General features: G+C 45.9%; 1 protein-coding gene across 1 annotated transcript; it reads right to left on the reverse strand.

Annotated features, from left to right (window-relative positions):
* Positions 1-2,597: 2,597 nt before the first annotated feature.
* Positions 2,598-11,924, reverse strand: LOC311189744 (WD repeat and coiled-coil-containing protein). Its single transcript, XM_084261468.1, has 4 exons — positions 11,826-11,924; positions 7,747-9,626; positions 4,931-5,048; positions 2,598-3,139 (listed from the first exon to the last, which is right to left on the reverse strand). The coding sequence occupies exons 2-4, from the start codon at positions 9,604-9,606 to the stop codon at positions 2,868-2,870; spliced, it is 2,250 nt and encodes a 749-aa protein (XP_084117594.1). The 5' UTR covers positions 9,607-9,626; positions 11,826-11,924; the 3' UTR covers positions 2,598-2,867.
* Between the last annotated feature and the right edge of the window lie 5,563 nt (positions 11,925-17,487).

Consider the following 17,487-nt stretch of genomic DNA (forward strand, 5'->3'; position numbering starts at 1 on the left):
TCTACACACTGTTTGGCTGCACAATGAAATGGGAGAAGCAGCATTTGAGGCACATGTGATTCAAGGCAACCTCGTGGGGTGAACAGGGCAGCGCATGTGGCAGAGGCTTCCTGCAGAGCCAAGAGCTTTCAGCCCTCAGCCTCTTCAATGGGTTAGAGGGGTGCTGAAACCAGGAACTGACATGGAAAAGGACTGTCAGGCTGCTGGGAAGAAACACAGACCGTGCCTGGCCTCCAGTTGAACACGTACCCAATGCCACGGCTCTGAACTCAGTGACTTCCTGGTAAGACTAACGGTGATTGTGGGCAACTTGTTGATTCAACAGGGACCATTACTGAGAAGAGTTGTTATGTACAGGATGAAGCCCACAGTTGCTGAGTTATTTTACCCATTGAGCTCCTCCTCTGATTATCACAGAACCACAGACTGGTTTGGTCTGGAAGGGACCTCAAAGGTCATCTCATTCTAACCCCCTGCCATGGGCAGGGACACCCTCCACTAGACCAGTTGCCTCTGGACTCGCTCCAACAGGTCCATGTCCTTCTTTTACTGGGGACCCCAGAGCCAGACACAGTACTGCAGGGCGGGGGTGTCTCACCAGAGCAGAGCAGAGGGGTGGAATCCCCTCCCAGACCTGCTGGCCACACTGGTTTTGATGCAGCCCAGGACACAGTTGGCTTTCTGGGCTTCAAGAGCACATTGCCAACTCATGTTGAGCTTCTTGTCCAGCAACACACCCAAGTCCTTCTCCTCAGGGGTGCAGTCATTTTTTTCTCAAGAGCTGGTAACCTCTAACTGCAGCACTCAGAGCTCTCTGAGCTTTTGCTAATGTTGTATCCTTAATACTGTATTTTGTGGACAGATGATTTTTTTGACAGCAGCTAAATTACCAAATAAGCAATAAAAAGAAAGAGATGATATTAGTCCTGAAACAGCAGCTCCAATCCTATAATCTCATCACTTGATTCCTTCTCACATAGTAAGTGCCACTGTAAAAGCCTGATAAACTGCTTAATGTTATCATGCTATAATTTTATGGGCTGTAATCTTGGCTTACTGTCTTTTTCCAGTGCCCCAATCCATGCTGCATAAACTTGGGCCATTTCCTTAATTCCACCTTTGCATTTTCCCTCCCCCCCCCCCCGCCCCCTAAAAGCCCATGGAACACTTCTTGCTGTCAACCTTTAAACTGGATGTTCTTAAGGTTATTGGACTTCCCTTCTGCCAGTTCAGCATGTCTGAATGTTAACCCAGATGGATTGAGGGCGATGCTGATAACTCAAGCAGCAGTTTCATAGAATCAAAGAATGCTTTGGGTTGGAAGTGACCTCAAAGAACATCAAGTTCCAACCCTCTGTTGTGGGCAGCGACACCCCTCACTAGACCTGGCTGCTCAAAGGTAACAGATGTTTTAAAATATTCACTAGCAGATGTTTATTCAAATGTAAAGGAATTTTATGCCCATAACAATGTACTGGGGCTGGCTGGGATGTGGTTATGTGTCCTCCATAGCAGCTGGTACATGCTTTGGGTTGGTCACCAGAAGTGTTGATAACAAACTGATGTCTGGGATGGTGCTGAACAGCACTGGCATGACATCATGACTTCCACCCCCCAGTGAGTAGGCACTAGGACAGGACACAGTTGGGACAGCTGACCCCATCTGACCAGAGGGTTGTTCACAGAATAGAACCATAAAATGGTTTTGGTTGGAAAAGACATTTAGGATCAAGTCCAACTGTTAACCCAACACCACCAAGTCCACCACTAAACCATGTCCCTAAGCACCACATCCCTGGGGATGAGGAGGACTGAGCCACTTCACTGGGGAGCCTGTTCCAGTGAATGACAGCCCTTTCAATGAAGAAATTTTTCCTAATACCCAACCTAAACCTCCCCTGGTGCAACTTGAGGCCATTTCCTCTAGTCCTATTGCTTGTTACCTGGGAGAAGGGACTAGCACCCACCTCACTGTAACATCTTTCCAGGTAGCTGTAGAGAGCAATAAGGTCTCCCCTCAGCCTCCTCTTCTCCAGGCTAAACAAGCCCAGTTCCCTCAGCCACTCCTCATCAGACTTGTGCTCCAAACTCTTCACCAGCTTTGTTGCTCACCTCTGGTCACCCTCCAGCATCTCAACGTCCTTCTTACAATGTCACGCTCAGGATTAAGAGCTGAGGGAAAGGGGGAACACGGTCAGAGCTGTGGTGTTTGCCCTCTAGCGACCACTGCACAGGATGAAGCACTACCTTCCCAGAAGCTGATGCAATGCACTGAATAAACTCATTTCACCCTTGCACAAGCCACTTTTGGTGCATCTATTAATCTGTCTGTGCCCCATGCTGTGGCAGTTCCACCTGACCACACTTTGCCCCAAACCCCACACACCTAAGCCAGCCCTTACACCCTTAGTAACTCCAGAGCAACACACACACACCTTCGCAGGCCCTTTCTCACAGAAGAGTGTGGCAGCTCAGGTTTTGACAGAAGTGAGGACATGGGGGACAACGCAGTGTTTGCAAGGATGTCTTTATTATGCAAATTCTACTATAATCTAAAACCACCAACATATTAATGACCAGGATGGAAACTTTCCCTTGGGAGCTTGTAGGAACCCATGTTTTCATCCCCTGACCCAAAGCCCTGGTCTGCACTGCAAGAGGTGTATTTTAAAAAACACTGCTCGGTATAAAAAAAGTTAAAACGTTGCCAAGGATCAAATAAATAATTTACAGTGATACACAACAAAAAACTTATGGAAATCTAACAGAGACTCACAACAGCCTGTCGTGCAGAGTCTGCAGTCCTACATGGGCAATAGAAAAGTCTCCTGTCCTAAGACAGGTGCTACAAAACCCACCCACAAATGCTACATTTTACTGCTGGGCTGTTCTGAAGGACTGCTGCTGTCTAAAGCCTTGGAGGAGCAGTCCCTGAGGACTTCCAAAGAGCTGGTGATATCCAGGCTTTCAGAAGAAGCAGGTCTGCAGCCTTCTGTAGAACTGATGATGTCCAAGGTCTTGGAAGAGCGGGCGCCGTAGCCTTTGGTACTGGCATCCCTCACGACTATCTCCTGCGCGGATGTAAACGCCAGCGGAACGAAGCCCTCGCTGTCTGCTGTGAGGACAATCCAAGATGAACCTGTGAGGACACATGAAACATCTGTGGGTGAGTTCTCCTGTAACTGGGTATAGATAATGTAATTTTAGAAGAAACCTGGTTTATACAAGTCAAACACTTCTGGATGTGCACAGTTTTTTCTAGGAGGGGGGAGAAAGTATGAGGAGATACAGGCTGTATAATCTCAACAATAAAGGACAGTTAACAGCTGCACAAACCCCATTTCTGACTGATTTTGCCACTACAAGACGTGCCTGTAAATGAGGAGGAGGAATGAAATTCTGAGCAGAATTTATAAGCATCCGGATTTGGTTTTAATTAGGTATTCACAAGCTACTTCAGAAGCCTTAAGTTGTGACCAAGCAGACATTTATTAAATTACAAATTGATATTTAGAAGTCTAGAAACTGCCTTTATTCTGTAACTTCAATGTACTTAATTTCAATAAACATCTCTGGTCCATTTGCCATCACGTTATCATTAGCTTGATTTTTACAATCTGGAACAGTTTACTGAATCCAAAACACTGACTTGGAGCAGTTCCTACAAACCAGAAAGTTTTCATACCTGGATTTGCTCAGATAATGGAGAAATAACACAGAACTGGGGGGGGGGGGGGGGGGGGGGGGGGGAAGTGCAACAAAATATTTCCAGCTGCTTGTACAGTTACATTATGTAACCTCACATCACAAGTAAGGTCACAAGAAGATTTTAGCTTGAAAGCTCACAAGCCTTTAATCTTTTGGCTTAATATCTCGTTTGGACCAAACTTGAAAATAATACAATTCAGGAACTTGAAAATACTATTCCTAACTTGCCCATTTAGCTAGTAATATTTGTAAAATTAGTAAAGAAAGCTACTAGAATGCTGTCTGCTTGTGAAATTTATCTAGGAAGGTTAGTCATGTGCATGAGGTTTACTCCTTCCTGGTCAGGTCGCATTTTTAAGCTAAACCAAGAAGTCAAAACTAACAGAGAAAACGGGGACATGCTTCTTGCCAGAAAAAGAAATCGTTCAAATCTGAGAGCTCAAAATAAAAATTTCAGTATGAAAAACTAAGAGATCAGCATCTACAATACTGCCTACTTTTCTCACCAGGTATTCCCCATGTTTCTGGTTATGCCACGTTACAGAATCACAGATCACTACATTGGAAAAGACCTTTGAGATCAAGTCCAACCATACCCATCCTCTACTATACTATATCCCTGAGCACCTCATCTACCCGTCTTTTAAACACATCCAGGGAAGGTGACTCAACCCCCTCCCTGGGCAGCCTGTTCCAGTGCCCCATAACCCTTTCAGTGAAGGATTTTTTCCTAATGTCTAATCTGAACCAGCCCTGGCTTGAACCCCTTCTCCCTCATCCTCACCTGTCACTTGGGTGAAGAGACCAACACCCACCTCTCTACAACCTCCTTTCAGGTTATTGTAGGTGGGTGACAAGGTCTCACCTCAGCCTCCTCTTCTCCAGGCTAAACATCCCCAGCTCTCTCAGCCACTCCTATCATGATTTGCCCTCCAGCCCCTTCACCAGCCTGGTTGTCCTTCTCTGGACTCACTCGAGGACCTCGATGTCTTTCTTGTAGTGAGGAGCCCAGAACTAGACACAGCACTCAAGGTGCAACCTCACCAATGCTGAGTCCAGGGACACAATCACCTCCCTAGGCCTTAATAACATAAGAAGAATCCTTATGTGAGAAAACAAATGAGAAAACTTTTATATTTATTCCTTTTTTCACCCCCCAAGATGGGATTATGCCTATGCCACCTGTTTAAAGTGTTTGTATTGCTGGATAATGACAACATACCGTGCTGCATTTCTACAAGAGAGAGATTGAATATCTGCTGGACTATATTTAGACGGAGTTTGCCATCACAGAGAATAACAGCTCGTCTTTCATCTGAGTCACTTCTGGAAAGCTGCTTCTGTAAATTCAAGGAAGAATCATTAGATACTGTGATGTAAACAGAGACGTCAAAGTGGCATCAATCAAAGCAGGATCGCTGAGATGCCTTCAACTGTATCAGTTACAGACAGCCAAACACTACATCCATCCAGGCCCATTTGCAAGATTCATACTTTAAAGTCTCAGCTCTCAAAGAGATGATGTGTGAGCGACAGCAGCAAGAAACTGTTAATTCAGCACATGTCAGAACAACATGAGGAAACCGTACACTGCTGCTGAAGAGAGCATGAGCTTCATTCACAGCACAAACTGCATCTCATCCTACCACCTGCAAGAGATGTTTCCCCCCCGGGGGGTCTGTAAAGCAGCAAGTTCTCTGTCCCTCCCCCTCCCTGATCCACAGCTTAGGAAGAGGTGAGAAATCCTGCCCACGAATGTCTGGCATGAGCAACAGGAGGGCTTGTCCGCCTCACCTCTGACCATCACTACCCCAAGCCTTAAAAACTAAAAGGCATCTTCAAAGAACACCCCTCCCCAGGGTAGAGTAAACCAATATACAAATCTACCAAAGACCAGCTGTGACCAAACCTACAAGCTGTGTCTTCGTTCAGGATACACTCCACACAACCATGCAGCTTCCCTGGGAAGCCTCAGTAACATCCCTGGAGCACGACAAAAGCACAATGAAGTAAATTCTGACTCATTTTCTGTTGTGTGGACAGACACACCCATCTGCAAGGAAGGTGTATGGTAGAGAGGAGCTGGGAGAGGCACAAAGGCTCTTACCCCCCTCACTGATAAACTCTGCTCTCTCAAAGGCAGTGCTTATTCAGGACATTTGGGGTGTCCTCAGTCTTATACAGCTAATAACTTGGGCTGCAGAGAGATGGCTAGGGCTCAGCATGAAGAGAGGCTCCCTGTTGGCCTATTAACCATTTCTGAATTTAAAACACACTGACTGGTGTTAAACCACAGCATCTTCTGCCAGACTTTCCAATGTCACTTGTAATTCAACAGTCAAATGCTTTTCCTGACACAAATCACCAGTGATCAAAACACATAGGTAAATTGTAGCCTTACTTTAATTTGCAAAGCACCCCCTCCAGTGGAGTTAAGCCAGGTCTTAAAACACTGAGATAGACTATATGTAAAGACAGAGCTGAATATCACAGAATCACAAGGTTGGAAGAGACCTTTGAAGATCATCCAAGCCCAACCATTCCCATCCTATGCTAAACCAATATAGACCTAACAGGACTTTGGGCTACCTCAAATTAAAGGAGGCTTCTAAACACACACCTCTGATACACTAGGCACCAGACCTGCTGAGGCAAATTTTCACTTTGCAGATTAACAGCCCATGTATAATTAAGATTTAAGAGAGCTAGAAAAAGTAGACTTTAGTTAAATTTATTTGTTGTTTACAATGGAAAAGAGTGAAGATAGCAAGGGAATACAGTCTAGGGCCTAAGAGTTCAATGCTACAAAAGTTGAGAACAATGATGTTTTGCAACAATAAAGCTGAAAAATAAGAGCTTACTGAAAGGAAAACTGTAGTTTACATTACATTGACTCTTGACTAATGTTTATTAACCTGCCTTCTAGAAGTGACCCAGTAGATTTGTGCCATGTCTTGATAATTTGGGTAGCTCACACTTTCCAGCATGAGATTTGGAAGTACCTTCTTTCAGCAGAGGAAGGTGTGAAATTTGATTTTAAATCCATTTTTAAGCTTTGTTAATGGAATTACCTTTTGTGTCCCTATGGGTCTCTCCTTCTCAGAGGGTGCTCTCAATACTAATCAACTTTGTTTCCCTTTCAAAGCCAAACATTTTTCTTTCCCCCCCCCCTTTTCTTCAGTGTCCATTATTTCAGTTGTCCTCACAGAAGTACAGGAGGTTGGTACCAATTCCTGTATACAGAGATTTTCCCTTGTCAAAATTCCTAAACAGAAAGCTTCAGAAATTGCCTAGGAAAACCCATTACCCTCCTAGAACTTCATGCAGGTCTTTAAATCTGCAACAGAACTGCTGTGGGCTCTCTGGAATCCCACCAGCATCTTTGCAGCAGAAGACAGGCCAGCCCAGGCCAGAGCTAATGGACGAGGGAGGGGACAGGGCGCTGCCCATCTCCATGTGTTACACAGCTTTAAGGTCTGCCTGCAGAGCTGTGGGACTTGGAACATGGATCCCACCTATGGGAACAGGATAGAAATCTAATCCTAGTGACAGGATGGAAATATAATCCTTTTTTTTTGCCCCACAGAAATGCTCAAGTTTTACCATGGGTATGCATAGCTGTGCAAGAACCAAAGCATTACTACAGCACCCATCTGAAGCAGCAATAACTTTAGTTTAAAGGTAAAGTGGTTTAAGATTTTAATTTAAAAAATAATCTGAAGTATTTCCCTCATTCTGTCTCCCATCAGAGACAAATATGTAGTTTTAAAAGAACTATAAAAAGAGACTGAGATACAATTACAGGAAGGGGTGAAAAACAACAAAACCAAGCCAGGATCATGTAAAAGCCTAAGGAAGTCTAAATAAAATTCCTACTGGATGCAGGTATATTCATATGCACCGAATTTGCATGTACCAAACATTCAGAGGATGTCATCCTTCCTGAATATAATGTGACAAGTTCATATTTTAAATTGGTACAAAGAACTCACATTCCTAAGCAGATTTTATCATTAAGGCTTCCAAAATCAAAATTACCTGGCAGGTGATGTTAATAAAAGCGGGTTCCTGAGAAGATGGGTACACTGGAAGGCTTCTCTTCCCAGATTTTAGCAGCTCAGTTAACTCACAGATACGATGCTGTAATTCTGTGAAGTTACCAGACAGCTTTTCTACATTTTTCAAAAAGTAACTTGCCTCCTTTTCACTTAATAGGTTATTCTTGTAAGAATTTGGTGGTTTAGAAGCTGTGTCTGCCTGCCTTTTTGGAGATGTTGGCTTGTTAGGAAACGCCAGCGATGAGGCAGACAGTGACACAGTTCGATTCACTGGTTCAGCATCAAGAGACTCAACAGCTGGAGGAAAAATCATGGAAATCTTTTTATCTTTGATGTCACTTGTGTTCAACAAGCTTTGTTCATGGACAAGACCCTTAATTTCTTCAATGAGTTTCTTTCTGCTGGTAGGGGACTGAACAGCATTGCGATCTGGTATCAAGAGTCCACAGCTGAGAGGGTGAACATCTGTAGAGAGATCATGAGATATATTTGAAAGGTTCAAACTGGAGCTCCCATTAACTGATGCAGGAGTTGAAGGACCCATTTCAAATATTAGTTCCTTAATCATCAATCGGATCATGTATTTGTCTGATCTTGAAGAGGGAAGAAATGCAGGGTCAGTGAATTTTTGTCTTCCAACCAGTATCAGTAACAATTTATTGGTCAAGAAGCACAACCCCTTTGGCTTCTCATTCTTCTCTAGCTGAATTTGTTGAATATTGGGTAAGCTGGATGAAGTCAGTGAATAGACTAAAATAACGTTACAAGTATTGGAGGCAACTGACACAGTTTGAGTTTTGGGGTCAAAAGCCATTATATCAGGAACCAGAATGCCTGGGATGCTAACTTTTTTGGTAGAGGTAACCTTTCTTTCAAAGGTCACCAGGATGAGATGTGAAGAATCCTGGCCGCTTCCTGTTAGGTAGTCCTTGGGCCTCAGATGGAGAAGAGGACTGGAGTCAGCACCCTGCTTGCTCGAAAGTATGTGAGTGAGATCCACAGGAGAGGTAACAACAGACAAGGGCTTCTCAGAATCCAGTGACTTTTTCCCCCCATCCATGGAATACTCCTCCTCGCCGCATAAGCTGGACTGAGAGGGGAAGGACTCCGTTTCAATGCTCGACGGGACCTCAAACGCGACGCCGGCGTTTAGGCCGCAGATCTTGTCTAGAGGCAGTTCGGTGGTGACAGCAACTTGGAAATGGAGGGTTGATTCCACAGCGCAGATGTAGCCTCCCACATCAAAGATCGGGCAAAAAGAACAAGCGCTCAGCGTTTTCTGAGCATCATCCCAAATGTACGAATGAAGGGCGCTGCCTACTCCCACCACCAAGCGATTGCCTTCCTTGGTCCAACAAGCACAGTGGATGAGACCGCTGCCTTTAATATCTGCCTTAATTCTCGAGCTGTTGAGGTGAACAGAGTGCAAGACGGAGGCATCCCGCGTGGTCAGCACAGCCAGGATCTCCTTCTTTGGATGCCACACGCAGCCTTGGGGCAGCACCGGAAACGGCTCGCTGATGTCACATATCTGGGAAACTAAGAGCTTATTTCTCTCTGTGGCATTAAAGCAGAGCTGCCAAACAGTGATATGCTTTTTATGTTGAACAGCGAGCAGAGCCGGGGCGTCAGGGGGACACGGGCCCCAGTAGAGTCCGTGGACATGTTCAAACTGACCAACAACGCTAGAGTCTCCAAACTTTGGTTCCCCGTTCCGGAGGTGTAGGGAGGTTAGTATCACCTGCTTCCCATCTGTCCAGGCAATGCCGTGCACAGGGTGAATTGCTTGGTACAAGGCATTAAGGCCAGTTCTCAGAAGCTTCGCCTTTCCTAGCTCCATGACTTTTTCAAGTGAGACATCTGAACAAATCAGAATGAAAAGAAAGAAAAAATTATTATTGTAGATTATACCTGTAGGGTCATTTAGATTATGACCCTGCCAAGGCTGGGCTCTTCAGTGAGGTCAACGTACGTATGATGCTCATACATCCTTTATCCTCCACCCTGGAACCGCTTCTTTATGATGTTTCCACAGTGAAATGCAATTTTAAGAGAAACTTTGCTGCTTACATAGGGTTAGCCTGCTGCATTTCCATCACAAGAGCCATCCTCTCAATCTAACTGACAGGTTGCTGCTTCTCAGAGTTATTTTCAAGTGACTTTAGTATTACAAATTTTCAAAGTGTCGCCTCTCACTCTCAGCTTGGACCATTTGTGACCAGATGAAGTAATCCCCTACAAGGATAACCAAGCATTAATGCATTATCTATAAATCTGATCCTGTATTAAGTGGGTGAGAAGAGGCATTTGTATGGTTATTCCATACTGCTCTTGAAAAAAAGCAAATGCAATGTAGAAGACAGTTAGGGTCAAAGCAGGTTCTTCTGAAGAAATGCATGAGAAAATAATTTAAAAGAATTCAGAACATAGGAGGAAGACAGACCCATCTACCTCAGGCATGAACCGTACAGTGATAGCATATGAACGACCCAGTGTCTTCAACATCCTCTAAAGCAATGATTTGTATTATTTTTTCCTTTTCCTAAAGTTTATCAGAGTTCACAAACCATCTTGTAGCTCACTGCTGTTTGCTGGATAGAGGGGATGAAAGCAGCACCTGCAGAACTGTATTTACACACACCTGAAAAACCATAGCAGAACATACACATGTTTTTAAATGCTTTTTAAAAATATCTGCAGTAATTCTGGGGTTGTTTCTCTCGTTTGGATATTGCTTTAGGAGTACTTATTTTCATAGTGTCCTGCAAAGTAGGAACGATTGGTTTATAGGTGGTAAATGAACCAACAGAAAACCTTCACTCCACTGTTTTTAACTGGTGTCTCGAGAGAATCACAGAAACACAGAATGTTCCTGGTTGGAAGGGACCTCGAAAGCTCATTTAGTCCAACCCAACAATTAAGGGAGTGGAACACCGTCCTTATGAGGAGAGGCTGAGAGAGCTGGGCCTCTTTAGCTTGGAGAAGAAGAGACAGAGGGGTGACCTTATTCAAGTTTATAAATATGTAAAGGACAAGAGTCAGGAGGATGGGGCCAGGGTCTTCTCAGGGATGGCAGTGATAGGAAAAGGGGCAACAGGTGCAGCTGGAGCAGAGGAAGTTCCATGTTAATATAAAGAGGAACTTTTTCACAGTGAGGGTGACAGAGCCCTGGGACAGGCTGCCCGGAGAGGTTGTGGAGTCTCCTTCTCTGGAGACATTCAAACCTGCCTGGATGTGTTCCTGTGTGATTTAGTCTGGGTGATCCTGCTCTGGCAGGGTGTCGGACTAGATGATCTTTCAAGGTCCCTTCCAACTCCTAGTGTTCTGTGATTCTGTGAAAAAAGATCTGGCTTACAAGGGATCACAAATTGAGTAGTTATTTGAGAACATTGACAAATAAGGGCACTCCAGAACGTTTCTCAGAGGGATACCATGCACAAGGGAGATAATTATTCCACTTCCTCAGTGTTAACAGTACTTCCACTGGAGTACTGTCCCTAAATCTGAGTTTCATGGTCCAAGGATGATGGAAATGCTCAATAGAGTTCAAGAGCCAGAAAAAAACCACAAGAAGTGGGCTCGCTCAGTTCAGAGAAGATTGTGAGTGGAAACTTGCAAACACACACCAGACTGCTGACAAGAGAACACTGATCCATCTTTCTCCAGATCTACTGTGGATAGCAGAAGATAATAATCAGCTTAGTTTCAGCAAAGAAGATTTAGGTCAGCTATTAAGGAAAAATTCCAACTATGAATGATAGCATTGAAGCAGGTTACCTTGAAGAGGTAAAAGAGAGGAGAGGAGACACTCTGAATTTTATAATCTGCAAGAGCCAGTTAAATAAATGTCTGTCAGGGATAAGTTTAAGTACACTGGATCCTGCTCAGAGTAAGGGAGCACTCGAGTTACTTCCCAACTCCACCACCCACCTGGTTCTCCCCTAAACTCCGGTAATAACCCACCTCAACCTCGTTAAGCAGCCACCACTTGCAGGAAAAACAAAGCATTAGCTGCTCGTTCTTTGGAGCTCTGAACCGTGCACACATGGCCGTACTTACTTATGGAAGGGAGAGGATAACGTGCTTCGTGAGCTGTGCTAAGATACTACATATCCTGGGCCACCCGGATGGCTGCCTCGGGCGTTAGGGCCATCTCACACCACCCCTGGAAAAGCAAAAGCAGTTGGACACCCACCGGCCATTGTGCTCAGGCCACCTCACGCCCAGACCCCATCACGTCCCACGGCAGCACCCAGCCAGGGCGCCTGGGGTGCCAAGGCATGCAGCCGCCGCCCAGCTGCCGCCAGTTGTCTCCTTACCCTGGGGAGCCCCCGCCTCAGCCGCCCCAGGATGGTCCCGCGGCCCCCCGCCGGCCTCGCCTCATGCAGCCTGCCCGGCCCGGCCCGGCCCGGCGGAGCTCCCCCGGGGCAGGTGTCGTGCCCCTGCCACAGCCATGCGGATAGGCCGGGATGCTCGGTGAAGCGCGGTGCTTGTCCCCAGCCCCTCTGCGTGGCCGGGAGAAGCTGCGGGGGACTCTCTGGCAGCCGGCCCCGCGGCGGGGCACAGGGGGACCATGGCAGGGACGGAGAGCGCCCAAACCCGCCCGCCCGCGGCGCTTACCCCACGCCGCCACCCGCCCGCACCGTCGCTCCCTGCGCGGGCCCGCCCGCACCGATATTCCCCACCTACGCCCGCAGCCCGCCCGTTCCTTCTCCTTCCCGCCGCGGCCCGCAGCCCGCCCGTTCCTTCTCCTTCCCGCCGCGGCCCGCAGCCTCACCCACCCACCTGCTCAGCCCGGCTCCGCTAGGGAAATCCCCGCGCCCCTGCAGCTGAGCGCGGCGCCGGGCTGTGACGGACACCTCCCGCCCCCAGCCCGGCCCCGGCTCCGCCTCCGCGCCCGGGCCCGAGCCAGACCCGTACCACACCTCCCGGCCGGGGGGAGGCGAGCAGCGCCGCGCCGTCTCAACTCTCCGCAGCGACACTCTAACCGCGCCCAGTCATGCTCTATGGCTCAGCAGGCGGAGCCTCCGAGGGGCGGGAGCTGGGACTACAGCTCCCAGCATGCAACGGGCCGGTGGCGCGAACGCTCTCCTGCGGGCGCCTCAGGGGACGGCGGCGGGGGGGGGAAGGCGGAGTGTGGCGCGGGGCTGTCCCCTCATCGCTCCCGGGGGCATCACGTACCGTGTGGTGTGTCCGATTCACACCCCCCCCATCCGTCGTGGCTCTCGGTGAGTCCCGAGAAGGGACCGAAGGAGAGAGGAGCAGCCTCAGGCGGGAGCGTCGGGTCCCCTGTGGAAGATCCCGTCGCCTGAGGGGTGCGTGGCCTGACCCTGCCACGGGGGCCCTTCACCCCTGGGGCTGGAGGGTGGCAAGGCAGAGAGCTCCTGCGAGCCGGCCGATGCGAGCGTGAGGCCTGCGAGTTTCAAGATCTTCGTGGATCCTTCTTCAGAATGTGCAATAAAGATGCAAAATGTGCCTGTTTTGTTTAGTGGTTTGGGGTGGGGGTTGTACCGTTCCCCTCAGGAGGTCACACTTAAGTGAAGAAAGCACATCGGTGTGGTACAGAACTGCTCGAATTCAACTTCTTTGCTCCTGATTGATTGCACTGGGAATAACCTAAGTCTCTGAGGGCTCTTCAAAGTTAATTATACTGCAAGACCGGTGCTTTGTCACTACTTGGTACTACAGAGCGGTCTGATCTGTATGATTTCAGAAATCCATACTCCTGACAGGATGTGGAAACATCCCCTGTGCCTTAAAGAGCTGCCAGAGGTGTGGAAAAACATTGCTTGAAATGGTTGCAAGGTCAAATATGTAAGTAGCTGAAAGTTGCCGAAAGAAGAACACTAGGTGGTGACTTGGCTATATTGCCTGTCTTTACAGAGGAAAGAAAAATCAGAACTAAAGAATTCTTTGAGGAGGGTTTAACAAGGATGAATTAAAATGCATGACCCAGCTGAGAGTTTGATTGACACTGAAACAAGCAACCAACAGCAGATCCTCTACATGCATCTTCCAGTTAAAACTGAGTGACCTTCAGGGATAAATTGTCTAATTACGGAATTGCTTTAATCACAGCCAAATTTCTGAGCTCAATAAATGGATTTTAGATGGAATTCAATGGCCTGTGATGCACCATAGGTATCTGGGTTGCAAGGTAAAATTCCATGTCCTTTCTCTATCCCACAAAGCTCAGCATAGTTTGACTGGTGTAGACCTGACAGGGCACCTGCAATATACTGAAATGTTACTGTGTTGGAGAAGACTGTAAGGAATAAGAACTCATACTGGAAAAGATTTGGGGAACAGAAATTCCTGCCGTTACAACTGAAAACAGAGTTTCCAGCTTTCTTCAGCAGCCTGTTCAGCAAAGCAGAAGTGGCCATCAGGTAGAGGTGGGGATGGCTAGAGGTGGAGAGAAGGACCTGTTTGAATTCTGGTATTTTAAATCAAAGAGTTTCTGCCAGCCTCAGGTACTTGATGCTGTGAGGTGCAGTAAATAAAGAATTGAGGTAATTACTGTATTTCTAAACACTTTTAGTTTAGAAAGATAAGCAGTGGACCCAAAATGCCAGCTTTTCTGTGCTGCTCCATAAATACACACGCTTGGCTACAGGAGAATTTATCAGAAAATGAACAAGCACAGGTTTAGTTTTGTCTTTGTGTTTTCCTTTTTCTCTGTCACTAACGATGGGCAGGGTGCAACTGTATAGAGAGTAATCTAAAACTTGCCCAGAATCGAAAAGGAATTCTGGAAAATATCCTGTAGAAATCTACTCTTTTGTCCATTATATATGTTAATACACTCTCAGGGTTACGGCCTTTCAGAGAGGTGAGCAGAGATGAGCCCATTGGAGAGATGGCAAGGGCCATAGTTTTATTTGCTCTTGTGTACTTCTTCAGAGCTTCTCCAGAGCTTAAAGAACACTTTGTGCTGTTGTAAGAACACAACAGCCCTAAGAATTTCTCTTTCTTGCCTGTGCCCATGTAGCACCTAGTGGGTAATGTGATTTTTTTTTTCCAGTTTCCCAGTTCAGCTCCCTTCCCAGGACTGCATATGCTTGAAGACTCTACACTACACTGCAGCAGGTCATTGGCACAGAAGGTGCCTGGGCTGCTTGGTTCTGTGCATCGCAGAGGGTGAGATGGAGCTCGTGCTTTCAATCCCATTCTTCCTGTGGATAACAAATAAGGGTGACCAAAAGACACACCTCCTAAAGCGCTAATGATATGCCCAGTAGTTTTTTTAGATTGATAAGATGTGGTTTGAAAGTGCTGCCGAGCTAATAAGGAAACTTTTAGGGACGCGTTGCAGCAGTGCGGCTGGCCGGTCAGGCTTGTATTCGGTGCCCGGCGCTGAGCAATTCGCCCGGGTCTAGTGCGGGGTTTGCCACCAGAGGGCTTTGCTCGCCAGGAGCAGGGAAGGGGAACTGAATTCCCGAGTGTCGTGATATTCCTGCAGCCTCACAAGGAGTTTCGGCTAACAATAATGATTTCACATCTTTTCATATCACCTCAAATTGACCATCCATACTAATATGCAGAAACAAACATGTAAACATGTTTTATCATCAATTTCAGAATGCCTCAGAAGATATCTTCACATTACATGGGTTTTTTTCTGTTTGTTTCCTATGCCTATAATCATACAAGTAAGTATTTTTAAGGACCTTTAACCTGTAAGATCTCTTACACCACACATGAACCAAAGATATCACCAAAACTTGTTATTGCAAGTTATTTGCAAATCTGTAAAATATGGTCAGTTGTGTAATGTTTTGGTGGAAATGGAATCCTCTCAGCCTACCAGAGTGCTGGGATGGTGTGTAGGTAGTTATCATTACTCCTAGGTGTTTATTTCCATGCCCACCGGTGCGTATGGTATTTGCATAGCCACAGGCTGGTTTTTTGTGAAGCAGAACAGCGTGAATATTGCTGTAGGCTACTCAGGTAGCAACCACTAGCCATGCCTAGACACGCAGCCATGATGTGCATAGCCATGGTGGTTATTTCTCAGTAGCTGTAATGCAAGTAAACATCTCTTGTTTTCTTTCCTTCCCTGCTCCCCCCCCCCCCCCCCCGACTTTTCAAGCTGTTTACTGCTGATATATGTGATGCGTCTGTTACTTCAGGGATTTAAATGATGCAGAACCCCTTAGGAGATGTATATAATGAAGAAAGTGGGGCAATGAAATCATGCAGGGAAATGTGTTTAAAAAGCTGAAATTACAGAAATCTTTTCCTATGGTCCTGCTCATCTAAAGCACATGTTTTGTCTTTTGAAAATATGTGCTTAGATTGAGTCAGGCTTATCCTCTAACACTGAACAGTCTCACAAATCTGTTCTCAGTTCCTGTGCTGAGAAAAGATTTTGGTGCTTGTAATGTGGTGTATCATTTGGGCGTTTGCTTTTCAAATTAGTTTGGAACACAACATTAATAAAAATACAGGATAGTGAAAGAAAGAAGAGTTATGAATACCTGTTAGAGGAAAAGAATTGCAGGGAAAGAAAGAAGGAGAAATTGATCTGGTGGGAAGACACACTGTAGAGGTATAATGCATGTACTCTAGATTTTTTTTTTCTTTGTTCTTATTGAATATGTATAAATTCAAAGAACATAATGTTATTAGTGAAAAGAATAATTTGAAAATACTTCCTGTTAATTTCATAACCATCATTTAAAAAAAAAAATCCAGGTTGTAGATGCTGCTGAATGAGCAAGTTGATCTCATCATCATATGTTTTAATGGGAAAACTTAATGAGCCACTGTCATATCATTCAGATATGGTAAAGCCTAAGATCCATAGCTAAAAGGTACAGATGTTTTATCTGCTGCTTGTTATTAGATTAAAAATATGTCTTCTTGATTTTGGGAAGTGATTAGTAATAAAGATAATGTAAGATGAGCAATTTTTGTAGAAAGCTACACAGACCTGAGTCAATATTATGTTGGCAGTAGGCAGACATTGTTGTGGGATGTGGGAACAGCATCACTGTGTGTGAAACACAGGAGTATCTTGTCTGTTCTACTTGGCTGAGTAAAGCCAGAAGGGGTCACAGTGTTTCCACAGTGTAGGGAACTGAGTTTTGTGTCTGTAGCGCAGTCTCCCAGGGGGTTCCATGCCGGTCTAGGCTTTGAGAAATGGAAGGGATCAGTGAAATTTTTGGGGATTAGGACAGTGAAACAATGAGTGGAAATCACTGCTTTCCTCTGCAGCATTAACTACCTCGCCCCATCTCCATTAACTACCTCTCCTCATCTCCTGAAGCCTGCTGTAGCAGCCTGGACTTCAGCAGGTCCAACATTGTGCTGGCTGTTGGAGAGACAAAGGAGGTGCAGGCTGTTGCCTAAATTAGGTTCCAAACAGCTGATTGATATTTACACTGGGAAAAAGGTATGGGCAATGTAGAAGACTCATACAGGAATGTTTTTTCACCCCCTGTAGTTGTTCACAATGTGACAGCCCACTTTTCCTGTATGTAAAAACCTACACCCATGATTTTTTTGATGTCTGAAGCAGGCCTTCAACTACATTCTACTAACGCTGCTGCAGTTTAAGTGAGACACTAGATGCTAGATAGGGCAGAGTAACCAGAGGTCCAGTGTGGATGTCTGTGAGAGACAGTGGTATTGGTTAGAGAAAGGAAGACTGATGGGAGAACTAACGGGCACAACAGTTTTGAAGCATTTAAGACATCTGCAAAAGACAAAAGACAAA

The sequence above is a fragment of the Gallinula chloropus genome, assembly GCF_964237585.1.
Source record: "Gallinula chloropus genome assembly, chromosome: 3".
NCBI classification, from domain to species: domain Eukaryota; kingdom Metazoa; phylum Chordata; class Aves; order Gruiformes; family Rallidae; genus Gallinula; species Gallinula chloropus.